Source organism: Chelonoidis abingdonii, chromosome 4, assembly GCF_003597395.2.
Source record: "Chelonoidis abingdonii isolate Lonesome George chromosome 4, CheloAbing_2.0, whole genome shotgun sequence".
Taxonomy (NCBI): Eukaryota; Metazoa; Chordata; order Testudines; family Testudinidae; genus Chelonoidis; species Chelonoidis abingdonii.
In genome coordinates this window covers 37,586,901-37,608,962 of record NC_133772.1, presented here as the reverse complement: position 1 = coordinate 37,608,962, position 22,062 = coordinate 37,586,901, and the positions used below count along the sequence as shown (strand labels likewise).

The window sequence follows — 22,062 nt, the reverse complement described above, 5'->3', positions numbered from 1 at the left end:
GACAGAATTCCCTTTGATTTCAATGAGGCCAGGATTTCACCCCAGATCCTCAGTTAGGGTATACCAGTGTAACACCATTGGTAACACTGGAGCTATGCTGATTTATACCAGCTGAGGTCCTGGCCCTAAATCTGTAGGTTATTGGACATACATAGAATTTTCCTATACTGCTTTTAAGAGGTGGGAGGGAATAAAGGCAGCAGAAATGAACAATTTATCATCCAAACATGGAAAGGAAAGGTGTCGTATTCCTCATGTTTATTCCAATTATGGTTTCTTTCTTACCTCACAGATACAAGTAAACTGTTGTTCAATTTCAGTTGTCTTAGGTTAGGGAGATAAGCACCTGCAGGATCAGAATAAAGAATCATTTTGTAGAACTGGTTGAAGAACACAGGAAACATATGCCTGACCTCACAAGCTCAAGCAGTCCAGAGATTTTTCAGATGCACTTCTTACCCGTCTTGATCACCTCTAACACTCTAGACTATGTTTGAAAAGTTAATGACACGATTTCAGTTGTGCAACATTCCAGCCTCTACATTCTCTCAGTAGAAGCTTGGATGTTAGCTACAGTGGTTTCACAGTTACAACCTTTGAAACTCCCCTCTGAAAAGCACCATGTGGCATCATTCCTGACAAGAACAAGCATTAACAGAAGGTTTGCTTGATGGTGATCATGTGTTGCTCAGTCTGATTCTATATCCTTATTGACTAATAATGACTTATTCTAAAGAGTTAAGGAAGATTTACATTATCTCCCTCTGTGCAACACATCACCATGTTTTTTATAGTTCGCTCTTGATTCTCTCTTCTACAACTCTCTGTATATGCTGTTGCCTAACTTATAATAACTGGGGATGGAATTGCAGCATATGCTTCTTACAATCAAGTCACACTTCATTTGAGGAACTGAAATCCCCTTACTGCATAGGCTTCTAAATGTGATTCTTGAGCCAATCAGCAGAAGGTGCCATCTTATTTGTCACAAGCCCATCATGTTATAATTAAGGGTGCAAGTTTGTCACAAAGGTCACAGATTCCATGACTTTCTGAGACCTCCGGGACTTCTGCAGAGGCTAGTGCGGCTGACCTGGAGGCTGCCTGAGGAGCTTTTGTCTTTAGGATACTGAAAATCAAACAGGTTTTTAAAAAACTTTATTTAAAGAAAAAGTAAAAGAATCACACCTGCAAAATCAGGATGGAAGGTAACTTTACAGGGTAATAAAAAGATTTAAACACAGAGGACTCCCCTCTAGGTTCAGCTTCAAAGTTACAAAAAACAGGAATAAAACTCCCTCTTAGCATAGGGAAAATTCACAAGCTAAAACAAAAGATAATCTAATGCATTTCCTTGCTCTTACTAACAATTTCTGCAATTTTAGATGTATTATTTCAGGTATGTTTTCAGAAGCTGTTTTACCTGCCTGGTCTCTCTTTCAGTCCAGAGAGGGAACAAACAAAGAGAGCCCAAACAAAACCTCCTGTCCCCTCATCCACCCTCGATTTGAAAGTATTTTCTTTCCTTATTGGTCTTTTTGGTCAGGTGCCAACCAGGTTATTTGAGCTTCTTAATCCCCTCAATACATCTGGCCAGGAGGGATTTTATGCTACTGCATACATAAAGGTTGTTACCCTTCCCTTTATATTTTTGACAGCCCCAAATATTGGGACTGTCTCTATAAAATTGAGACATCTGGTCACCCTACTCCCCGAGCACCCACTGTGCCCCCCCCAAGCACTCGCGGCGCCCCCGGGCTGGCCCCTCAAGCACTTGCAGCGCCCCTGCCCCCCCTCCTGCAAAATTTAGTCAGGGGTATATAGTACAAGTCATGGACAGGTCACGGGCTGTGAATTTTTATTTACTGCCCGTGACTTGTTCATGACTTTTACCAAAAATATCTGTGACTAAAACATAGCCTTAGTTATAATTGCATTGACTAAGATTCCAAAAATCCTACCTTTATTTTGTTATTATCATCTACTTTCATGTATTTTCTGCATATAATCTATTGTTTACTGCTTGGTTTTGTAAGTTTCATAATCATGAGTAACCTTTATTTAATTATTTTAAATTCTTTACTCTGATCCCATGGAACATTTTCCTTTTCACTTATTTCTAGAGGCAGTTCTGAACCAAAACCACAAAACCAAACTCCTCTAAACCTTGGAGCAATTTGAATACAGGTACAAATTCTGTATCTCAGCCACCATCTCTATTAATCTCTGAATAATTCTAGATCTTATAATTCAGTGCAATGTATCTTGTTTTAGTTACCATAGATGAAGGAAAGACTTTAAAATGGTGTCTATGGGTATCCTGGTTTCACTATATGGTGTAGTTGTATGACATGTTTTATAAAACACAGTACACTAGAACCCCTTTAAATTGTCAGAAACAAATGTTCTATTTAAGTGACAGATACAGAAGCTGGTAGAGTTGAGCAACAGACCTGGTATGGTTCTACCTCCACCAGTTTTCTACCAGTGGAAATTTCCCTAAAGACGGGGAATTCCCCAGTACAAGCTTTCCAGTCACTCTGCAGCCTGAACTCTTTCTCCAAACCATAAGAAAAGCATCATCAGTTTGATGCCATATGGGCCATTGTAAAGCTAATCAGTTATGTTCTTGAAAAGTATTTTTGTGAGCCCTAGGGATAAGCCACCTCTGGCAAGACATTAAGATATACAAATAATGAATAATGATAATATTCCAGAAAAAGGAAATCATTCCAACTTTCCCTTCTATTTGATGGAAGAATTTTGACCAGCGCCTCCTGGGATACTCCCATCCCCAGCACATCCATGAATCATCTCTCAATAAATGAGCTACTTATGTGATATGTCCAATGCTGTTTGAGACGTATTATCATCCAAATATTGGCGTCTGTGTTTTTCTATACAAGCACTGCAGACCGCACTGAAAATATTTATCTGATTATTTTGCAAAAGTCTTTGGAGCACTTTAAATATGTAAAGCGCTGTGTGAAACTAAGTTATATTCTCTTGTTGCTTCTTATTTTATAGCAACCAAAAGCATGTTAGATGTCCCCCACAGCACAAATAAGACATGATCCCTGCCCTGAAAAGCTAGCAATCTAATGTCAAATATGATGCAAGGAAGAAGGAAACAAAACAGTTCAGGGGTTTGGAAGAGAATTATTTGTAATACAGTAGTACCCATAGGCGTGCGCACAGGGTGTGCCCAGGCACACCCTAATGTAGGGGTGGGAAAATAGCCCCACTCTCCTGGTGTGGCAAGCCACGAGGTCTGTGCTCCCAGGCCGGAGCGCCCAGCTGAGCGCAGCAAGCCACCGGCCCCTCCTCCGCCTTCTCCCATCCCCTGGAGCCATGCCGCCGCGTGTGCAGTGCTCTGGGGGCTGGGGCTGCACGCTCCTGCAGTGCAGTGTTTGGCTCCGCGGGGAGCCAGACATGCTCCCCGCTTATCCAGACCCATGCCATCCTGCACACAGCATTCTGAGGGGCAGGGCTGCCCGCTCCCGTGGGGCAGCGTGTCTGGCTCTGAGTGGAGCAGAACATGCTGCTAGGAGCCTCATGGTAAGGGGTCCGGGGCTGGGGGGGGTTGGATATGGGGTGGGGGCAGTCAAGGGAAAGGGAGCAGGGTGGGTTGGATAGGAGGTGGGATCCCGGGGGGGTGGTGGTTAGGGGTGGGGGGGTCTCTGGAGCGAGCAGTCAGGAAGCAGGGGGGGTTGGATGGGGCATGGGAGTCCCGAGGTCTGTCAGGGGGTGGGGGGTGGATAGGGGTCAGGACAGTCAGGGGACAGGGAGCAAGGAGGGTCCGGGGAGGGGCAGTTAGGGTGGAGGTCTCTGGAGGGGGTGGTCAGGAGACAAGGAGCTGGGGGGGATGGATGAATCAGGAGTTGGGGGGGCTGTCAGGAGGCAGGGGTATGGTGAAGGGTTGGGGTAGGCAAGGAGCAGGGGGGGTTGTATGGATCATGAGTTCTGGGGATCCTGTCAGGGGGTGGGGAGCAGTTGGATAGACCTGGGAGTCCCATGGGTCTGGTTGGGGGCGGGGGTGTGGATAAGGGTTAGGGCAGTCAGGGGACAGGTAGGTGGGTCCTAGGGGGGCAGTGAGGGGACAAGGAGCAGGGAGGCTTAGATAGGAGGTGGGGGTCTGGGGGCAGTTAGGGGCACAGGTCCCAGGAGGGGGTAGTCAGGGGACAAGGAACGGAGGGGGGGGTTGGAGGGAGTGGATGGGGCATGGCAGGGGCAGGCTAGGGCAGGGCTCCTTGGGTGCACACTCTAATGAAATGTGCTGCACATGCCTATGGTAGTACCTAGAGGGCCCAACCAAGATCAGAGCCAATTGTGTTAGATATTGAATAGACACATATGAATAGTCCCTGCTATAGAGAGTTTATAATTTTAAATAAACAAGACAGGCAAAGAGTGGGGAAGAGGAAGTATTGGTAGCCCCAACTGACGGATGGGGAACTGAACAGCAGAGAGATTAAATGACTTTGTCAAGGTCACAAAGGAAGTAAATGGCAGAGCAGAAGCCACAACACAGATCTTTTCAACCCCAGTCCAGTGCCTTAGCAAGACCAATGCCATCCTTCTTCTTAGGTTACACCAGTAAAATTAAGCAGTTACTCAGCAAAGGCTAGTTCACAGGATGATTAAGCAAAAAATGTATTAAAACAAGAGTATGTTAATAAATGTGTTTGCCTCATTTCTTATGGGCATCATAGTAGAAATGGGTATTAAGTGGAGATGTGACTGAGGGGAGGGGAGTGGCCTTGCAGACTAACTCGGGAAGGGCATTTTATTCCATGCATATAGGGTTAGTGTGGAAAAGGGATTCAAGAAGGTATAAAGGGTGACATAAATCAGAATGATAAGCCAAGATAGTCCTCCATCTATCTTTCCTCTAACCCAGTCCTCCATCTCAGAAATTCCATTGCTTTTGGGCGCAAGCTATCTGATGGTAATGCGAGCTGTGGTAACTTCTAAACTGTTTAATGGGCTCTTTAGCAAGCTAACAGAGAAAGCATTCCATGTGCACCAGGGCAAAATTCTCCCAACAATATTCTTATTTCCTAGGATTTTACAACATCTCTCTCCAATACTACAGGCTCTCCCTTTAAGTTTTAATACTACATATACAATTGCTTCATTGATGTTAAGAGTTCATTGTCTGTCTAATTGTTTCAATGATCCTGACTCCTTATGCAAAGATCCATGAATGGATCCAACTTAGAATGGCTGCCAGAAGGCAACAATTGAAGCAGAATGCACAGCATTGCGGGCAACTTGATTAAAATCACCTAGCCATAAGAGAAGCCATGTAACGTCTTAGATGAATGTATCCACCATTACTTTAAACAGGGATTTCTATAACTTGGTCATGAATACAGTTCCAGATCTGTCAGCAATCAAAATTGAAGGGATAAACACAGAGAAAAAAAAAAGTCTATCTTCTTTACTCTAAATTAAACACTACGTGCAGCTAAAGAAGAGTACACAAGTAAATCCAAATGCTGTGGACCTTGAAAAGAGACTTGCCAGGAGAGTTCAATTTTTTGCCTGCCACTCAACAAGACACATAGAAAACAAACCACCAGAGACTTCAGCAACAACCTGAAACAATAATGGGGCTTAATTTTCAACTGCTGGCATAAAGCCCAAAATTACTTTAAAATAGACCCTTGCAAAAATGTTGTTACATGGACTATCTTATAATACTTTTGCACACACCCTTTCTTTGCTATAACTAGCTCCTCTCCACCAGGATCATATCACTGTGCATAAGGCTGGTCTGACAACTTGAGAGAAAGTCAACTGGATTATTAGTTAAAGCCCTCCATTCCCCAAAACTGAACTGACCAATTTTATATAAACAGGGGAGACCTTTAGGTCGCCCTAACCTTGTGCTCTGGGAGATGTGGATCTTGAGTGCTCCTGCTGGGGTCTGTACATAGCTATCAACACTTAAAAATCTTCAAGAGGAAGCTCTCCATATAAATTGTGGATTTGGGGGCTGCCAGGGCCCTAGCTACTGGAGGGTTTCCATGTAAAGTCTGGTGACTTTACACAGCAGAGAGGTTAAGTGACTTGACTACGGCCAACAAGAAAAATCAATGTCATGGCCAGGTTTAGAATGCAGGACTCACTTACTTCGTCTATTCTGTCTCTCATATTAGCTACCAGAGGCCACAATAGCTGCTCAGCAAAGAAGTGGCTTAAATGCAGTTGGCTGGGCAGGTATTTGTAGTGAGTCTGGCACTTTCAGTGGCAGCCTACGTGGCACTGCCCCTTCCACAGAGACGAATTGTCCTGGGATGACCCTTCAAATCCAGGCCACATTCCACAGGCCCAAACAGAAAAAAAAATCATCCCCGTATAGCTGTCAGGTGGAGGGAGATAATGAATGACCAGTGAAATTTAAGAATCATCCAAGTGGCAAACTTTCCAACCTAGCCACCTATTGCCATTTTCCAGGTTGTTTTTGGAAGGAAAAGGGCAAAAGTTACTTATGAAAAATTATAGTTCAGATTGGCTTGATATTTTGCAGTACTCAAAGTCAGTGGGGATGTACAACTATGGGATTTGTAGGATCCAAAGGCCAGCTCCCTGTGTAGACTTGAACTAAACAGTGTCTGCATGCAACCCAGAGATAGTGCACTGTATCCAGAAAAGTTAGCAAAAGTCTAAGGAAGGGACTGGAGAGTGACAGATTTATTTGAGTACTAGGAGGGAAAGGGAACTATACCTGAGGGGAACACATGAGAGAGGAAAAGAGAACAGTGAGATGGTAAATAAACAGTTTTCTTTGTTCTTCCTTTCTAGCCTGAATGATTAGGAAGATCTAATAAATAGATACATTTTTTTGCATAAGCATATGAGGAAGAACAGACAGCAGAGATAATGACTGAAGCAGGCAATGGAAGGGGCTACAGGTTTAAAACAACCACCCTGCTGAAAAGGCATGGAGGATGTATGTCTTGTAACTGGCTTGTCATATACAATGGAAAAATATGGAGGTATGGAAGCTCAGCTTTGGAGAAGAAAAGAATGGAAATGGCAAAAGGAAATTTCCTTAGGAAGACAACCATTGCCTGCCGATAGTGGAGGGGGAGAGTGAGGACAGCTGGCTTCAGCAGAGTTACTGAGCATGTTCACTCTGTGTGAAGCCAAGCAGCAAATCTGGGTGGGCACATGACTCCGCATGTCCCCCCAGTGCATCATCTCCGTTAGGGAAATCTGAGTGCATTATGAACTGCAAAGGAGATGGATTTAATTATACACTAAATTATCATGTGCATGTCATAAAAAGATCTGTGCATCAAAATTATCAAAGAAAATGGTGCAAAATGTCTGGACAAATCAACATAACTCTCGTACAACCTTACTTCTCAACCTACTATCTAAAAATCTCTGCCAAATTAAAAGGCTTCCTTCAAAAGATCAGCCTGTGCATACTAAAGGTGGCCATCCACAGACTTTGGTGGACTGCAAGTGAGAAGGAGTTCATTGAGTGAAAATACTCTGCCACCCACTTCCTGGAGTTGGTCTCTGGGTACAGAGAGCAAGACCATCCCACTGTACCATAGTTTCTGTGTTGGAACACGGTGGAGGAGATGTTTTTGGTGATAAGAATCAGCATGTTGCTGAAAGAAAAGGCTAAACAAGAAATGGAGGGTTGGCGCTGATAAGCTCAATGTAAACTTTCCTGTACAAGGAGTTCTCTCAAAGTACCTTAATTCCTGCTTTTCAAGCCCACTGACATTCACAGAGAGAAGATTGATAAGTGACAAGTATTGACAGCATTCATCAAAATTGTGGTGCACATAGAATCTCTCTCAAGCCCACTCTCTAGCCAAGTTAGACGTGCCATTTTTAACAGGACTGGATGAGATAGTTAAGTACTGTAAGCAGGGCCGGCGCTACCATTTAGGTGATCTAGGCAATGGCCTAGGACGCCAGAATTTTTGGGGGGCAGCATTTTGCCGGGGGGGGGGCGGCACGCGGCTCCGGAGGACCTACCGCAGTCGTGCCAGTGGACAGTCCTTTGCTGTGGCAGCTCCGGTGGAGCTGCCGCAGTTGTGCCGGCGGACAGTGTGCTGGTCTAAAGGCTCTGGCAGACCTACCGCAGTCATGCCTGCGGCAGGTCCACCGGAGCCTTTAGACCAGCGGACCGCCCGCCGGCATGACTGCGGCAGCTCCACCGGAGCTGCAGGGGGCGGCGAAACGGCCGTCCACCTAGGGCGTCAGAAACCCTGGTGCCGCTCCTGACTGTAAGCAGATACAGACTGACTGTATGCAAAAGAAAGCAGGCCAGCATGAGCTGGGATCTTCCAATCTCTATAGCAGTGAGATAACATATACACCTTGTTCACTTGACTCTTCAATGATTACAACTAGACAAGAGGAAATTAGTTCTGTTGCATCTGCTACCACAGATTGATTGAAGAATAAAGGGACTGACCGCCTGATCTGGCTAACATGCGCATTTTGCAGGACTATGAATGGGAAGGCAAAGGTGGCCAAAAAAAGCTTGGAACTGTGCAGCTTCTGATCTGATCAGCAGCCTCAGGGTTGCATTACCTTTCCCCTATTTCATATGGCCCCAGGGGGCTGTTCCACCAGCCAGGGAACATAGAGGCCCCTATCTCTACCCCCTTTCCCGCAGACATCTTTTATATCAGAGACCAAAAGGATGGACCTATTGCCACCAGAAGATTTCCATTTACAAGTAAAATCTTCTACTGGGCAGTTAAGATGAGTTTAGGCTGTTTTGTGCACCTGGAATAGCATAAAGCAGCCTAAATGGACCAGAAAACCTTGCACACGCTAGTTTAAAAACTATGGGTGTTGAATGCAGCTCTTCAAAGATTACTGCAGTTCATGATTTTGAAGTTGGCTCACAGGTCTCTGAACAATCACATCCAGGAATAGTGGTAATTAAACTAGACTGGAATTTTCCTATTTGTTTTCCTTTGAGTGCAGCATTATTCATCCTAGCAGCATAAAATCAAGCATGAGACACCAGAAAAACAAAAATCAGCTAAATCTTATTGCCTAGCTACAAGCAGCACAAACTGAATGGATCTGAAATTGAACTGGTATTGTTCACCCTATTTACATATAATATTTCAGCTCTTCACAGTAAAAAGCTGATAAGATGCTGACTGATGCCCGTGTTTTAAGAAAATCTCTAACAAGACTTTATTTCACACATTCCACTGCCTTCTGAGCCACGAGCCCCTCATGTTCAGCATGCTTCTCCTTCACGGCAAAATAAATAAAACGGTAAGAGATTAAGACCAGGATGAAGTGTTTTCTCACCAAAGTTTCCCAAGCTGTTCTCTCTCGTGTCCACACACATCTCTAGGGCCTTTACTTGCTGCAGATCATCTACCCCTGTCAGCGCTTTCTGTAAAGATAAGAAGAAATAGATGTGAACTCGCAGAAAGTAAGGCAGGTGACAGGGTGTGGAAATGCTTCCAACCAGTACTTTGGCAGCATGTTCTCCACATCACAATGGCCATCTTCCAATATATTCTAAATTGATTTTTTCCAGTAGTTTCAAATCACTCCGGATTGCACGTAACACTTGTATTGTTTACAGTGACAAAAAAATCTGCACTCAGGGTGAAATTCAGCACAAGATCTACACACTAGCTAAGTCTAACTGAAGCATTATTTTGTGATTTCAACTACTACATAAGCTTTGTGCTAGGACTCTGGACACGGATGAATTTTGCTCTTGATGTGTACTGCAATCAAGGACATGTATATAGTGAGATGAATATAATATTTTTTTTCACAGTTTTGCTGTTTACACTCTTAGGAAAAAAACTGTAAAAAGTGACTAGTGATTTTTAAGTGCCCAATGTGAAGTGTCTTAATGGGGCCTGATTTTCAGAAAGTGTTGAGCACACACCCTCTGAAAATCAGGCTCCTTTATAAAGTTGGGCACCCAAAATACTTAGTTACTTCTGAAGATCTTGGTCAGAGGGCTAAATCCTGTGAAGTGCTAAATAATACAAACTGAAAGCATATCATACTTTGCAAGAGACACTCAATACCTCACTGGATCAGGCTCAAAACAAACAAAAGCTCCGACAGTCAGCATGCACATGCATACTGGCGTTCTCCTTTATACAATCTGGGTTGTCCTTTGCCTCTGTATTAAGAAGAGGATGGGGGAGCAGAAAGCAATTAGTTGGTCCCCAGGTATAGGAGAAATTTTAACATTAAAAAAGTTACAGCATACATTGTTTATTTTGTTTTAATCCGGAGAATAACATTAAAGGCAGGGAAATGATTTATGGAAAGACAATATGTATGAGTCCACTTCTATTTCTCTGTTCTGGGAAAAAACACAAGCATGTAATCCCTGATCTTGAAAGGTATTTGGCACCTAATTCCCATTGATTTCATTTGGAGTTAAGTGTCAAAATATCTTTAGATACTTAACACAGAGATGTGGGAATTATAATATTCGCACTCACTGGGTCAAACTGAGATGTGATATAAATGGGCACAACACGGTTAACTTTAATGGGCCATGTCCACTTACAGAGAGGGGTCAAACTCAGTCCTAAATATCTTCTTCATTAAAAGAACATCTTCTTCATCTAAACATTTTCTTCATTAAAAGAAGACGCTATTAATACAAAACTGAGTTTTACGTACACCTCTACCTTGATATAACGCTGTCCTCAGGAGCCAAAAATTTTTACCGTGCTATAGGTGAAACCGCGTTATATCGAACTTGCTTTGATCCATCAGAGTGCTCAGCCCCCCCAGAGCGCTGCTTTACCGCATTATATCCAAATTCATGTTATATCAGGTCACGTTATATCGGGGTAGCGGTGTATTTGTTAAACTGATTTTTAAACTACAGTTTTAAGATCACTGGGTCCATTAAAATGTATAGAATGTATTTTGTTCCCACTAGATTTTATTAGGCGAGAGGTAAAAAGGCGTAAAGCGCTAGCCTAAAGCTCCTCAAGCACATCCACAACCTCAGTCAGTGTCCCTGCCACAACCATCACAGAGAAGCACTCATATTTGTCTCCCACAGAAACTGCTCTGCTTCCACGGAGGTAGTTTCCTTCAAATCCAAGAGACATTATCCTCAAAATAAATCAGAAATTCCTCACTGTTACACACCCTGTTGCAGTAAGCTTTTCCAACAGATGACATGGTTTGTGCACCTACTGGTTTAGTGCTAGATGCCATGTGACAGTCCCATGGAAGGGTAAAACTGGATTAGGAAGCTCAGCTGCTTTAGCATTTCTGATCCTTCTCTCAGTGAGGAGGAGATTGTGGCAATTCACAGAGGAGGCCTGTAAATTTAGCAGATTGAAAGATCTGCAGAAAAGGACTCTCTTTAGTCCTCTGCATTCCCTCTGCACAGTTTCCCAGCCTCTACCTCCACCAGGACTCTCTTAGGAGTGGTGCTGCTGTTGACTCCCCGTTGTTGTGGCTATGCAGTAAAATCCATTGACGGGACTCTGCTGGAGCCTTATTTTTAGCATCATTAACTTCTGCTCAGATTTCAGCTCAAAAAGCCCCTTAGATTTCTGCTCTGTGTAAGGCTCTGAGAGAAGTTTACCGCAGACAGCATCATTACACCTACGGCTCCAGGCCAAGCGTGTCTAGCCATGAATATGCAGACTAAGCGGGGGGAGGGGGGAGAGCATATTGTGCTCATGTGAGTATCTATTTCTTTATTATTTAACATGCTCATGAGAGTCTTCCAAATACTTTAACTGTTTGGCTCCTAGTTCTTAACTCCATCAGCTCAGCTGAGCTTCTTCCATTTGTTCATGTTTTACTAAAATCACCATGGAACAAACCTCACGACACACCTGGTGCAACAGGCAACAATGAGGAAAGAGTACCTGGCATGACAGATAGCAGCAGAGCAGGTAAGCCCCTTGCAAGTGACACTGCTACCACAGGAAGAGTATGCAAGTTTATTAAAAAGAACATCTTCACTTGCAGGTGAAGGGATCACTTTATATCTGACCTATCAGTCCTCCTCCTCAAAGGAAACCTGCACAACACCTTCTAAAGATGATGTTGGAAGCTTAAATTCATAAATTTGCTAGACACAAATCATGGACTGAATAAAGAAAATTGATTTATGGCTTATTACAACAATCTGTAACCTACTAACAACTCCCCACCTCTGCAGCTGCCTTCCCCTCCCACTTCCCTTCCCTCCTGGAGGGGTGATAATGGGTCACTTCATCTTGAATAGTTCCCCAAAATTTTCTGCTAAACAAATTTGTTCCACCTTGTATTTAGCTGTGACACTCTGAATATGTTTCCCAGACCTGAAGAAGAGCTCTGAACTTGTCTCTCTCACCATAGAAGTTGGTCCAATTAAAGATACTCCCTCACCCACCTTGTCTCTCAAGTCTTTGAACCGACATGGTTACAACACTGCACAGCTCTTTCGCAAACAGAAGGCAGAGAGGGCAGTCAGAGGGCAGTTGAGTTATGAAGAATAGTTGGAGAAATTCCTATTCCAAAGGCATTTTTCATGGAATATTAAAATAGTTGGAAATATGAAGCATCTTTCCTATCAACATGTCACAACTAGATTTATGAAGCCTGAAAGGAGAAGAGTTGGGGAAGGAATTTCATGGTGACATTCAAAATTATGGAGATCATACTGAACACTCACCAGTTTCTCTCCTTTTTAAGCTTGCCCATAATATGAGAACATGGAGACACTCAACAAAATTAAAAGGGAGAAAATTTAGAATAAAATGAAATACTAAGAGCCCGTCAGTGCTCACTGGCAGAGGGCCCACTATACTGTAATTCATATCAGACCTGACACACACTGTCATAATTTGTATAGTTACAGGTTTCAGAGTGGTAGCCTGGTTAGTCTGTATCAGTAAAAACAACTAGGAGTACTTGTGGCACCTTAGAGACTAACAATTTTATCTGGGCATCAGCTTTTGTCAGCTAGAACCCACTTGATTAGATGCATGAAGTGAAGAATACAGGAGCGGGTATAAATACATGAAAGGATGGGGGTTACTTTACCAAGTGTGAGGTAAAGCAACCCCCATCTGTTCACGTATTTATACCTGCTCCTGTATTTTTCACTTGGTGCATCTGAAAAAATGGGCTTTTACCCCTGAAAGCTTATGCCCAAATAAAACTTACTCTCTAAGGTGCCACAACAACTCCTTGTTGTTTTTGTTGTCATAATATGTGTCCGAAAGGTATCTTCTAAGGTATCATGTAAACTGGTGATACACTGGGCAAGAATATCAATGCATGATGTGGATAAAGAATAAAATATGCATGTTGGAAATATATTCTTAAAATGTGTTTAGGAGACAATGCATAAATCGAGCCTGCCCTAGACAAAGGAAAGTTGTTTCAGCTGTTTGCCTGTGTCTCCAATGTAAATTTGAGTAAGGTGACGCCAGAGACACTGGAAGTACAATTACATCTAAAGTAAACAAAATGATTAAGCCAATTGAAAAAAAAGTTGACCAAAGGATGAGGAAGACAGCATGGCGTCTACAACCCAGCAGGAAGAGGAACTTTGTCTGGGTTTACTTTTCAAAGAATTTTTTCAAAATCTTACTGGACTAAGAAAAGAAAGGAAGAGAACCCTTTAGTTATTTATCACTTAGGGTACACAGGGAACAGCACCCTCTGAGCAAGTGAATGGGTGATTCTCCTGGCCTGACAGGCAGGAGCTGCTGTAAGTGAGAAACTGTTTAAGAGAAAAATATAGTTTGCTGTCATGGAATATGAGAGTCAGGGTTCTGCACCCCTCATTTCTTGCCATTCACTGTGACTCTCAGCCAGCCAGAAAAACAGAAGATTTATTAGACGATAGGAATACAGTCCAAAACTGAGCTTGTAGGTACAGACAACAGGACCCCTCAGTCAGGTCCATCATGGGGGATAGGGAACCCAGTCCCCGGTGCTGGGCCTCCCTTCGTTTCCCCAGCCAGCTCCAAACTGAATCCCCTCCAGCCCCAACTCTGGCCTTTGTCTCTTTCCCAGGCAAGGAGGCCACCTGATTTCTTTGTTCTCCAACACCTTTAGTTGGCACCTTGCAGGGCATGATTTGCCAGGAGACAGTGTGTCAGCCATTCTCTGTGCAGACAGCTCACACTGGCCCGCTACGCTTCTGCAACAATCACACACCTTTATCCCACCACCTAGATACTTAAGAAATGCATAGGGGAAAACTGAGGCACCCATACAGTAGTCAGAGGAAATATTAAGAACATTCCCACTTTGTCAAACTTGCTGAAGTTAAGATTTAGACACTGGATGGAAAGCATGTGTTTTTTGTTTGTTTGTAACCATTTTCTGTTTCTCTTACCTCTGCTTAGTATCACTTAAATGTTTATTCTTTATTAATAAACTTATTTATAATTTTACTATAAATCATCTTAGTGCTGTTATACTGAAATAAATGTGAGTCCTCCATTAAACCAATTGACTGTATACAGCACTGAATTCTTGAGGAAACTACAATCCACTGGTGATGTTCCAGAAAACACCATCCTAGTCACTATTGATGTAGAAACAACGAGGAGTCCTTGTGGCACCGTAGAGACTAACAAAAAAGCTCTCTACACCAACATTCCACACAAAGATGGACTACAAGCCGTCAGGAACAGTATCCCCGATAATGTCACGGCAAACCTGGTGGCTGAATTTTGACTTTGTCCTCACTCACAGCTATTTCAGATTTGGGGATGATTTATATCTTCAAGGTCAGCAGCACTTCTATGGCCCCACAGTATGCCAACAGTTTTATGGCTGGCTTAGAACAACACTTCCTCAGCTCTCGTCCCCTAGCACCCTTGCTCTACTTGCACTACATTGATGACATCATCATCTGGACCCACGAGAAGGAGGCCCTTGAGGAATTCCACCAAGATTTCAACAATTTCCACCCCACCATCAACCTCAGCTTGGACCAGTCTACATAAGAGATCCACTTCCTAGACACTACAGTGCAAATAAGCAAAGGTAACAAACACAACCGGAAACCTACTGACCACTATACTTATCTACATGCCCCCAGCTTTCACCCAGACCACATTACCAGGAGCAGCGCCAGGGTTTTTGGCGCCCTAGGCGGGGGTCCTTCCGCGCTCCCAGTCGTTGGCGGCAATTCTGCGGTGGGGTGGGGAGTCCTTCCACGGCTCCCGGTCTTCGGGGCACTTTGGCGGCTGGTCCTGGAGTGAGTGAAGGACCCGCTGCAGAATTGCCGCCGAAGACCCGGAGCGCGGAAGTACCCCCGCCAGCGAATTTCCGAGGGTGGCAAAATGCTGCCCCCCCTAATCCCAGTGCCCTAGGCGACCGCCTAGGTTGCCTAATGGAAGCACCAGCCCTGCACATCACACAATCCATTGTCTACAGCTAAGCTCTAAGATACAAGCACATTTGCTCCAATCCCTCAGACAAACACCAACAGAATCTCTATCAAGTGTTCTTAAAACTACACTACCCAGCTGGTGAAGTGAAGAAACAGATCGACAAAGCCAAAAGGGTACCCAGAAGTCACCTACCACAGGGCAGGCCCAACGAAGAAAGTAACAGAATGCCAGTAGCCGTCACCTACAGCCCCCAACTAAAACCTCTCCAGCGCATCATGAAGGATCAACAACCTATCCTGAAGGACGATCCCTCATTCTCATAGACTCTGGGACACAGGCCACTCCTTGCTCACAGACAGCCCCTCATTCTGAAGCAAATACTCACCAGCAACTACACACCACACAACAAAAACACTAATCCAGAAATGAATCCCTGCAACAAACCCCGTTGCCAACTCTGTCCGCATATCTATTCAAGGGACACTGTCATAAGACCTAACCACATCAGCCACACCATCAGGGGCTCATTCACTTGCACACCTATCAATGTGATATATGCCATCATGTGCCAGCAATGCCTCTCTGACATGTCCATTGGCCAAACTGGACAGTCGTTACGGAAAAGGATAAATGGACACAAATCAGACATCAAGAATTGTAACATTTAAAAACCAGTAGGAGAGCACTTCAATCTCCTTGGACACTCAGACTTAAAAGTGGCAATTCTTCAACAAAAAAACTTCAAAAAACCACCTTCACAAGAAACTGCAGAACTGGAATTAATTTGCAAACTGGACACCATCAAATTAGGCCTGAATAAAGACTGGGAGTGGCTAGGTCACTACAAAAAGTAATTTTCCCTCTGTTGACATTCACACCTTCTTGTCAACTGTTGGGAATGGGTAGAGTGACCAAATGAGAGGAAGAAAATATCGGGACACATGAGGGCGGGTGGCGGATCGCCGGTGGAGCCAAAAAGAAAAAAGCAGAGTGCCGCAAAATATCATGACAAATTGCATCACGACCAAACATTGGTTGGGACAGTCCCAATTTTATTGGGACGTCTGGTCACCCTAGGAATGGGTGACATCCACCGTGATTGAATTGGCCTCATTAACACTGCAAAAAGTAGTTTTCCCTCTGTTCATATTCACCCCTTCTTGTCAACTGTTGAGAATAGGCCACTTCCACCTTGACTGAATTGGTCTCATTAGCACTGATCCCTCACTTGGTAAGGCAACTCCCATCTTTTCATGTGCTGTAATATATATACAGCTTACTGTATTTTTCACTCTGTGCATCTGATGAAGTGGGTTTTAGCCCACGAAAGCTTATGCCCAAATAAATTTGTTAGTCTCCAAGGTGCCACAAGGACTCCTAATTGTTTTTGCTGATACAGACTAACATGGCTACCACTCTGAAACCTGACTGTATACTGTTTCTCCAGAGGAAGTGAACTTAGTAATTTCTGTGAGTGCTCAGTGCGAGATACTGGAGAGTACAGAGAGACATCTCTGGGGAACTCAGAAACTTGGGTTTGCTGATTACTACTTGCAAAGCAAGGTTTAGATTGGCAGTCTTGAGGAGTTTGCAGGGGACCTGGACAGACTAAAGTGGCAGGAAGCTGACCCAGTGTAATCTCTAGCAAAGGTCACTCTTGATAAGGCAGAAGGGTAACACAATGGCTTATAATTCTGGGCTGCCCTGAGGAGAGAATCACAACACAGTATACAGACAACCTGTGGAATTTACTGCTATAACTATAGTGTAAATATAATAAGTAAAGCTCAAGCACTATGGGCAAGATCTCAGCTGGGGCAGAAAAATGTTTGGGGCAGATGAAAGTGGACAGTAGGGTAAAACTGGATCTAAAGTCATTTTTGTACCTCTTTGTTCTTGGGGCCAGCCAGGGGCCGAAACAATTTTTGGCATAAATTAGAGATGTCTCAGGGCTACTCAAAGTTATGGCTGTCCACAGCTCTAATGGCAGGGGCGGCTCCAGGCTCCAGCAAGCCAAGTGCGTGCTCGAGGCGGCAAGCAGCGAGGGGTGCTCTGCCGACACCGCGAGGGAGGCAGGCAGGTTGCTTTCGGCGGCTTGCCTGCGGAGGGTCCACTGGTCTCGCGGCTTCAGTGGACCTCCCGCAGCGGGAGGTCCACCAAAGCCGTGGGACCAGCAGACCCTCTGCAGGCAAGCCGCCGAAAGCAGCCTGCCTGCCGTGCTTGGGGCGGCAAAATGCCTAGAGCCAACCCTGTCTAACAGACATTTTGGTAGCTAGGAATTGCTGGAGCACAGAGTCACTCTTGCCATACCTCTTTTCTCCAGTATTGTCTACTGTGCCAGGAGCCAGGAAGGGAAAGGGCATAAAGCTAGATATGCAGGCTCTATGCCCCCTGAGGATCCCTTTACACCAGAAGAATCTTCAGTTGTTTTCAGCTGCTTTGTCCCAGCCAAAGCAAGCAGAAAGGGGTAACAACCTGGTCTAACAGCTGGTTTTGAAAGATGGCTGGATGAATTCATGATCACTGTGAGAAAAGATAAATTTAAAGAAATCAAAACTCATGCCTCAGGGGATAAAATGATCATCTGTTTATATCAGGAAAGAATTCCCCATCCCACACCCACATAAAGCACTGCACAAAAAAACTAGGTATTTTATGGGCAGAGGAGGTTACTTTCTTAAGAATCAGATATTAATCCCTTTCTGATGTGGGATGCTTACTTACATGATCCAATAGTCTGGTCCAGCCGAGCAAATCCTATGGGCTGCCCTAAGCTTTCTATACAACAGAGGTTAAACAAATGAATTTCTGAGCATGTACTATTTATTTATAAGGAGAGATTTCTGTGAAAAGTACTTTGCAATTCCTTGAGTACTGATATATTGTCAGTATAACAGAGACACACAAAGTTCACTTGACATCTCTGTGCCTCCCTAAAGAACAAACGTCTCAAAGCATTTTCCCATGTGAAACTGTAGGGACAACCTACTAAACTGTAGGTTTAGTAATCTAAACCACCAGTATTTTTAGCAAAATACTCCATGGTGCCTTATGCACCACTCCGATCACCAGAAGGGGCTGACAGGGATTTAATGGTAAAGTTTGCACTAGTTTAGAAAGCTATTCTTCCTAATGACAAGTAAAGGCAATAAATATTTAACAGAGTTCTGAGTTAAAATAAAATAAAACATAAAATAAAACTTTTCTGATCTGGCAGTGCTTCTCATCGGCCAGAACAGTCACCTGGGAATGATAGGAAATTAGATTCTAGTCCCTCTTGCAACCTCTCTATATAAATTCCGTAACTGGCAAGTAACATTTGTTTAATGCTAGTGCATACAACTAATGTTTTCACTATTCCTCAGATTTTTTATGCACTCCTCTACAAGCAGAGATGCTATACAAAGCCTTGAAGAGCAAGTTGTATACAGTTGTCACAGAAGCTTTTCCAAGCTGTACATTTGTTCTGCCGGTTCTGCTTAATTTGACAAATTTAGGAATTCCTTAGTAGTGAGCTCATTTTCTGACTAAATACATACCTGTATGCAAATACTGGAGTCATGTCCATTCATGTTTTTTGCTTTTCACAGATATTCTAAGCTCATGTTTCCAATTGTAGCTTAAACTCCCCCACAAAAAAATGTTAACGTTGCTATAAGGCTAATAATTTATTTCTCTTAAAATTAAAAGTTTACTAGAACTTTATAATTGAGAATTTACACAATACAAAGTCAGCAAATTCTCAGTTAAGGTTCCATTATGAACCTTTCCTCTGTCCGCCATATGCCCCCCATGTATAGGCTGGAAACACCCAGCATCGCTACACTAACTTTCATTCTGCCACCTTGTGCATATGCATTACCTACTCTCCCTTCCAGCTGATGCTGGGCCTCCAACATATAATCAAGAGTGTGGATGGAAGGAAGATGGGTGGGAATGGAGCATTTCCTGGTCTTTATGTGGAGAGTAGGAGAGGGTACTGGTGGCAGAGTTTAAGATGAGGATGGAACCTTAGGAGCAATTTGCAGGATTGGCGCTTAAATGCTTAACTACTCAACAGCATATTTTCCATGCTGAGTTACTCAGAACCTTCAATGACCCTGACTTCAAAAGAAATTTACGGCACTCAGGCCCTTTCAAGAGGTGCTGAGCATCTCCCAATATCAGTTCTTACATTTTCTGTAATAAATTCTCAGTTTTAATTGTATACAACAACATTCAAGGTTTTTGCAGGAATGGGTGAGGCAGAGATATAAAAGTGTATCCGTTTTTGTTTTTAATTTGTTTTAAAGATTCTCCCTCTCCCCATGGGTAGATACACTAAAAGATCTACATGTTATGCAATGATTCTTGACCTTGTTTACCTACCAAGTAGTTAAGGCTAGAGTGATACAACACTGAGGCAACAAACTCATGACATGATAAGAATTTTTAAATTTGTTATTATGGTATATTAGCTAAGCAGACATGACCGTGTAAAATCAAAATCTAATTTATGAAAAAAATGAACCAGATTTTTGTCAGGATGTTTTCAGTATGCAATGTCAGATGTTTAAACAGCAGGATAAACACTCTATTACAACAGATGCAAGCTTTCACTATACTTTCTAACAGTATTAAAAATTAGGTAAAGATGCATAAAAGAAAAGACAGACTAAATGGGGTCTTGGCGCAGAGATTCCTTAACATCCATAGTGAGCTACACTAGCGCAGAGAGTCATAAAATCCCAATGAAGTTAATTCCCCCTCTCTCCTTCTTCTAGACCTTTACCGCACTTGTAATCGTTCATCAAGATTTTGCACTTGTTTGCTCCATCTGTGGCTTTCTTGTCAAATTTATTTTGTTTTCACCTCAGAGGCAAATTTTCAGCCAAGCAAAAAAAGGAAAGTATTTAGTCAGTTCAGTAAGAATCCAATCTGTAGATGCAGGACCCTCCGATATATTCTTTTCTCCCAAGAGAATGAGCATATAGCACATGAAATACATCCCAACCTCTCTACAGCAAAGGAAGTAACAACCACATCTGAATATGTGTATATCATTTTGCAGAGCAAAACACTGCTGCAATTTATCAGGAAAGGTAATGGAGCAAGAGCAATAAAAATCAAGACAAGTAAAATGTTTCCTTTCGGCTGTAGAGATCACACACACAAACCTTGACAGCATCAGAAACTCAGAACTAGAAGTTGTGATGGAATTCCTGTACGGTGCAGCCTGGGACCAGGATGCAGCCTTGGACTGTGCCCCCTGAACTCTCCCCAGCCTGGGCTGTCTCTCACAATGCCTTGCTAGTGAACAGCAGCAACCCCTCCAGGAGTTGTGATCACTCAGCACAACAGCATGTGGAGCCCCACAACCAGCTAGATTGCATGATTGCTTCCAGACCCACCCATGAATCACACAGAGGAAGGCACCAGCCAAATCCCCCCATCGCTCTGCACTGGACCCCAGGAATATACTGTCTTGCACTGCTCAGGATGGGCAGTGCAAATTTATTAATTAGTTCGCCACTTCAACAATGGAAAATGGACATACACCAGCCTTTGCAAACTTGAGTAGATTTGCCCCATACTTTATCTTTACCAGTGAGTACATATAAACAATTAAACAAATGTATTGACTATAAAAGGTAGATTTTAAGTGATATTAAGTGAAAGGCAAAAAGTCAGAGTGGTTACCAAAAGAAAAGAAAATATAAGCACGCAGTCTAAACTCTCAACCCTATTAGACTAGGCAACATCTAGATTAAGCAGTTTTTCTCACTCCACTGGATATTGCAGTCCTTAATATATAGGTTTGTTCCTTAAACCTGGGCCAATCTCCTCTGCTGGAGTCTTCTCTTCTTCTCAATGTCTTAGGGCTAGTCTACACTGGCAACGCTAAAGCACTGCCATGGCTTTAACATGCCTTGTGGTCGCGACATAGCGCTAGGAGAGAGCTCTCTCAGTGCTCTAAAAAAACCCCACCTCAATGAGAAGCATAGCTACCAGCGCTGGGAGTGCGGCTCTTAGTGCTGGGGCACTGTTTATACTGGCGCTGAAACTTGCTGCACTCAGGGGGGTGTTTTTTCACACCCCTGAGCAAGAAAGTTGCAGCACTGTAAATTGCCAGTATAGACAAGCCCTTAGTTGCTTGCAGTGAAGGTGGGGGCAGGAGATGGGCCCGGTATGTATCCACTCTGTCTGTTTTATACCCTCAGTCCATGTGCTCGGGGAGCACAAATCCAGGCATGTCTGGGGGCATTGCTGAGTCTCTCCAAGCAAGGTTGAGCAATTCCCCTGGTGTGGCCTCATGCAGGTGAGTCATTGCATTGTAGCTCCCTTGCTGGACAGTGGCTGTTGATGGGCTGTTTGACACCCCACCTGGGCATTGATTACTTTCCTTGCTGTTGCCTCTGGGGAGCTAAAGTCTGGCTGATTCCCCAACTTACAGCATATATTTTAGTGACCACCACACGACACAATTCTCATAACTTTATGTGCATTAATGATACACATATATGGATAGAGAAATGACTTTCAGCAGATCATAACCTTTCCCCTGATACCTTACAAGTCATTCTCTATATGTAAGATCACGATTATATGACAATGAGGAATATGGGGGTTATAGTACGCTCCCCTAAGGTATAGAATGTCACAGAAAAGATTATTTTTAATAACATGAAATATCTGGAAGAGCATTTGACTTTCTAAAATTGACTTAATCTGC

General features: G+C 43.5%; 1 protein-coding gene across 1 annotated transcript in view; it reads right to left on the bottom strand.

The window, feature by feature from the left end:
- The window catches only part of LRRC56 (leucine rich repeat containing 56), a 109,466-nt gene that overhangs the window by 62,205 nt on the left and 25,199 nt on the right, over positions 1-22,062 (bottom strand). Inside the window, exons 4-5 of the mRNA XM_075065068.1 lie at positions 9,310-9,397; positions 286-346 (exon numbers count right to left, since the gene is read on the bottom strand). Of these exons, the coding sequence (XP_074921169.1) occupies positions 286-346; positions 9,310-9,397 (149 nt within the window). The remainder of the gene's footprint in view (positions 1-285; positions 347-9,309; positions 9,398-22,062) is intronic.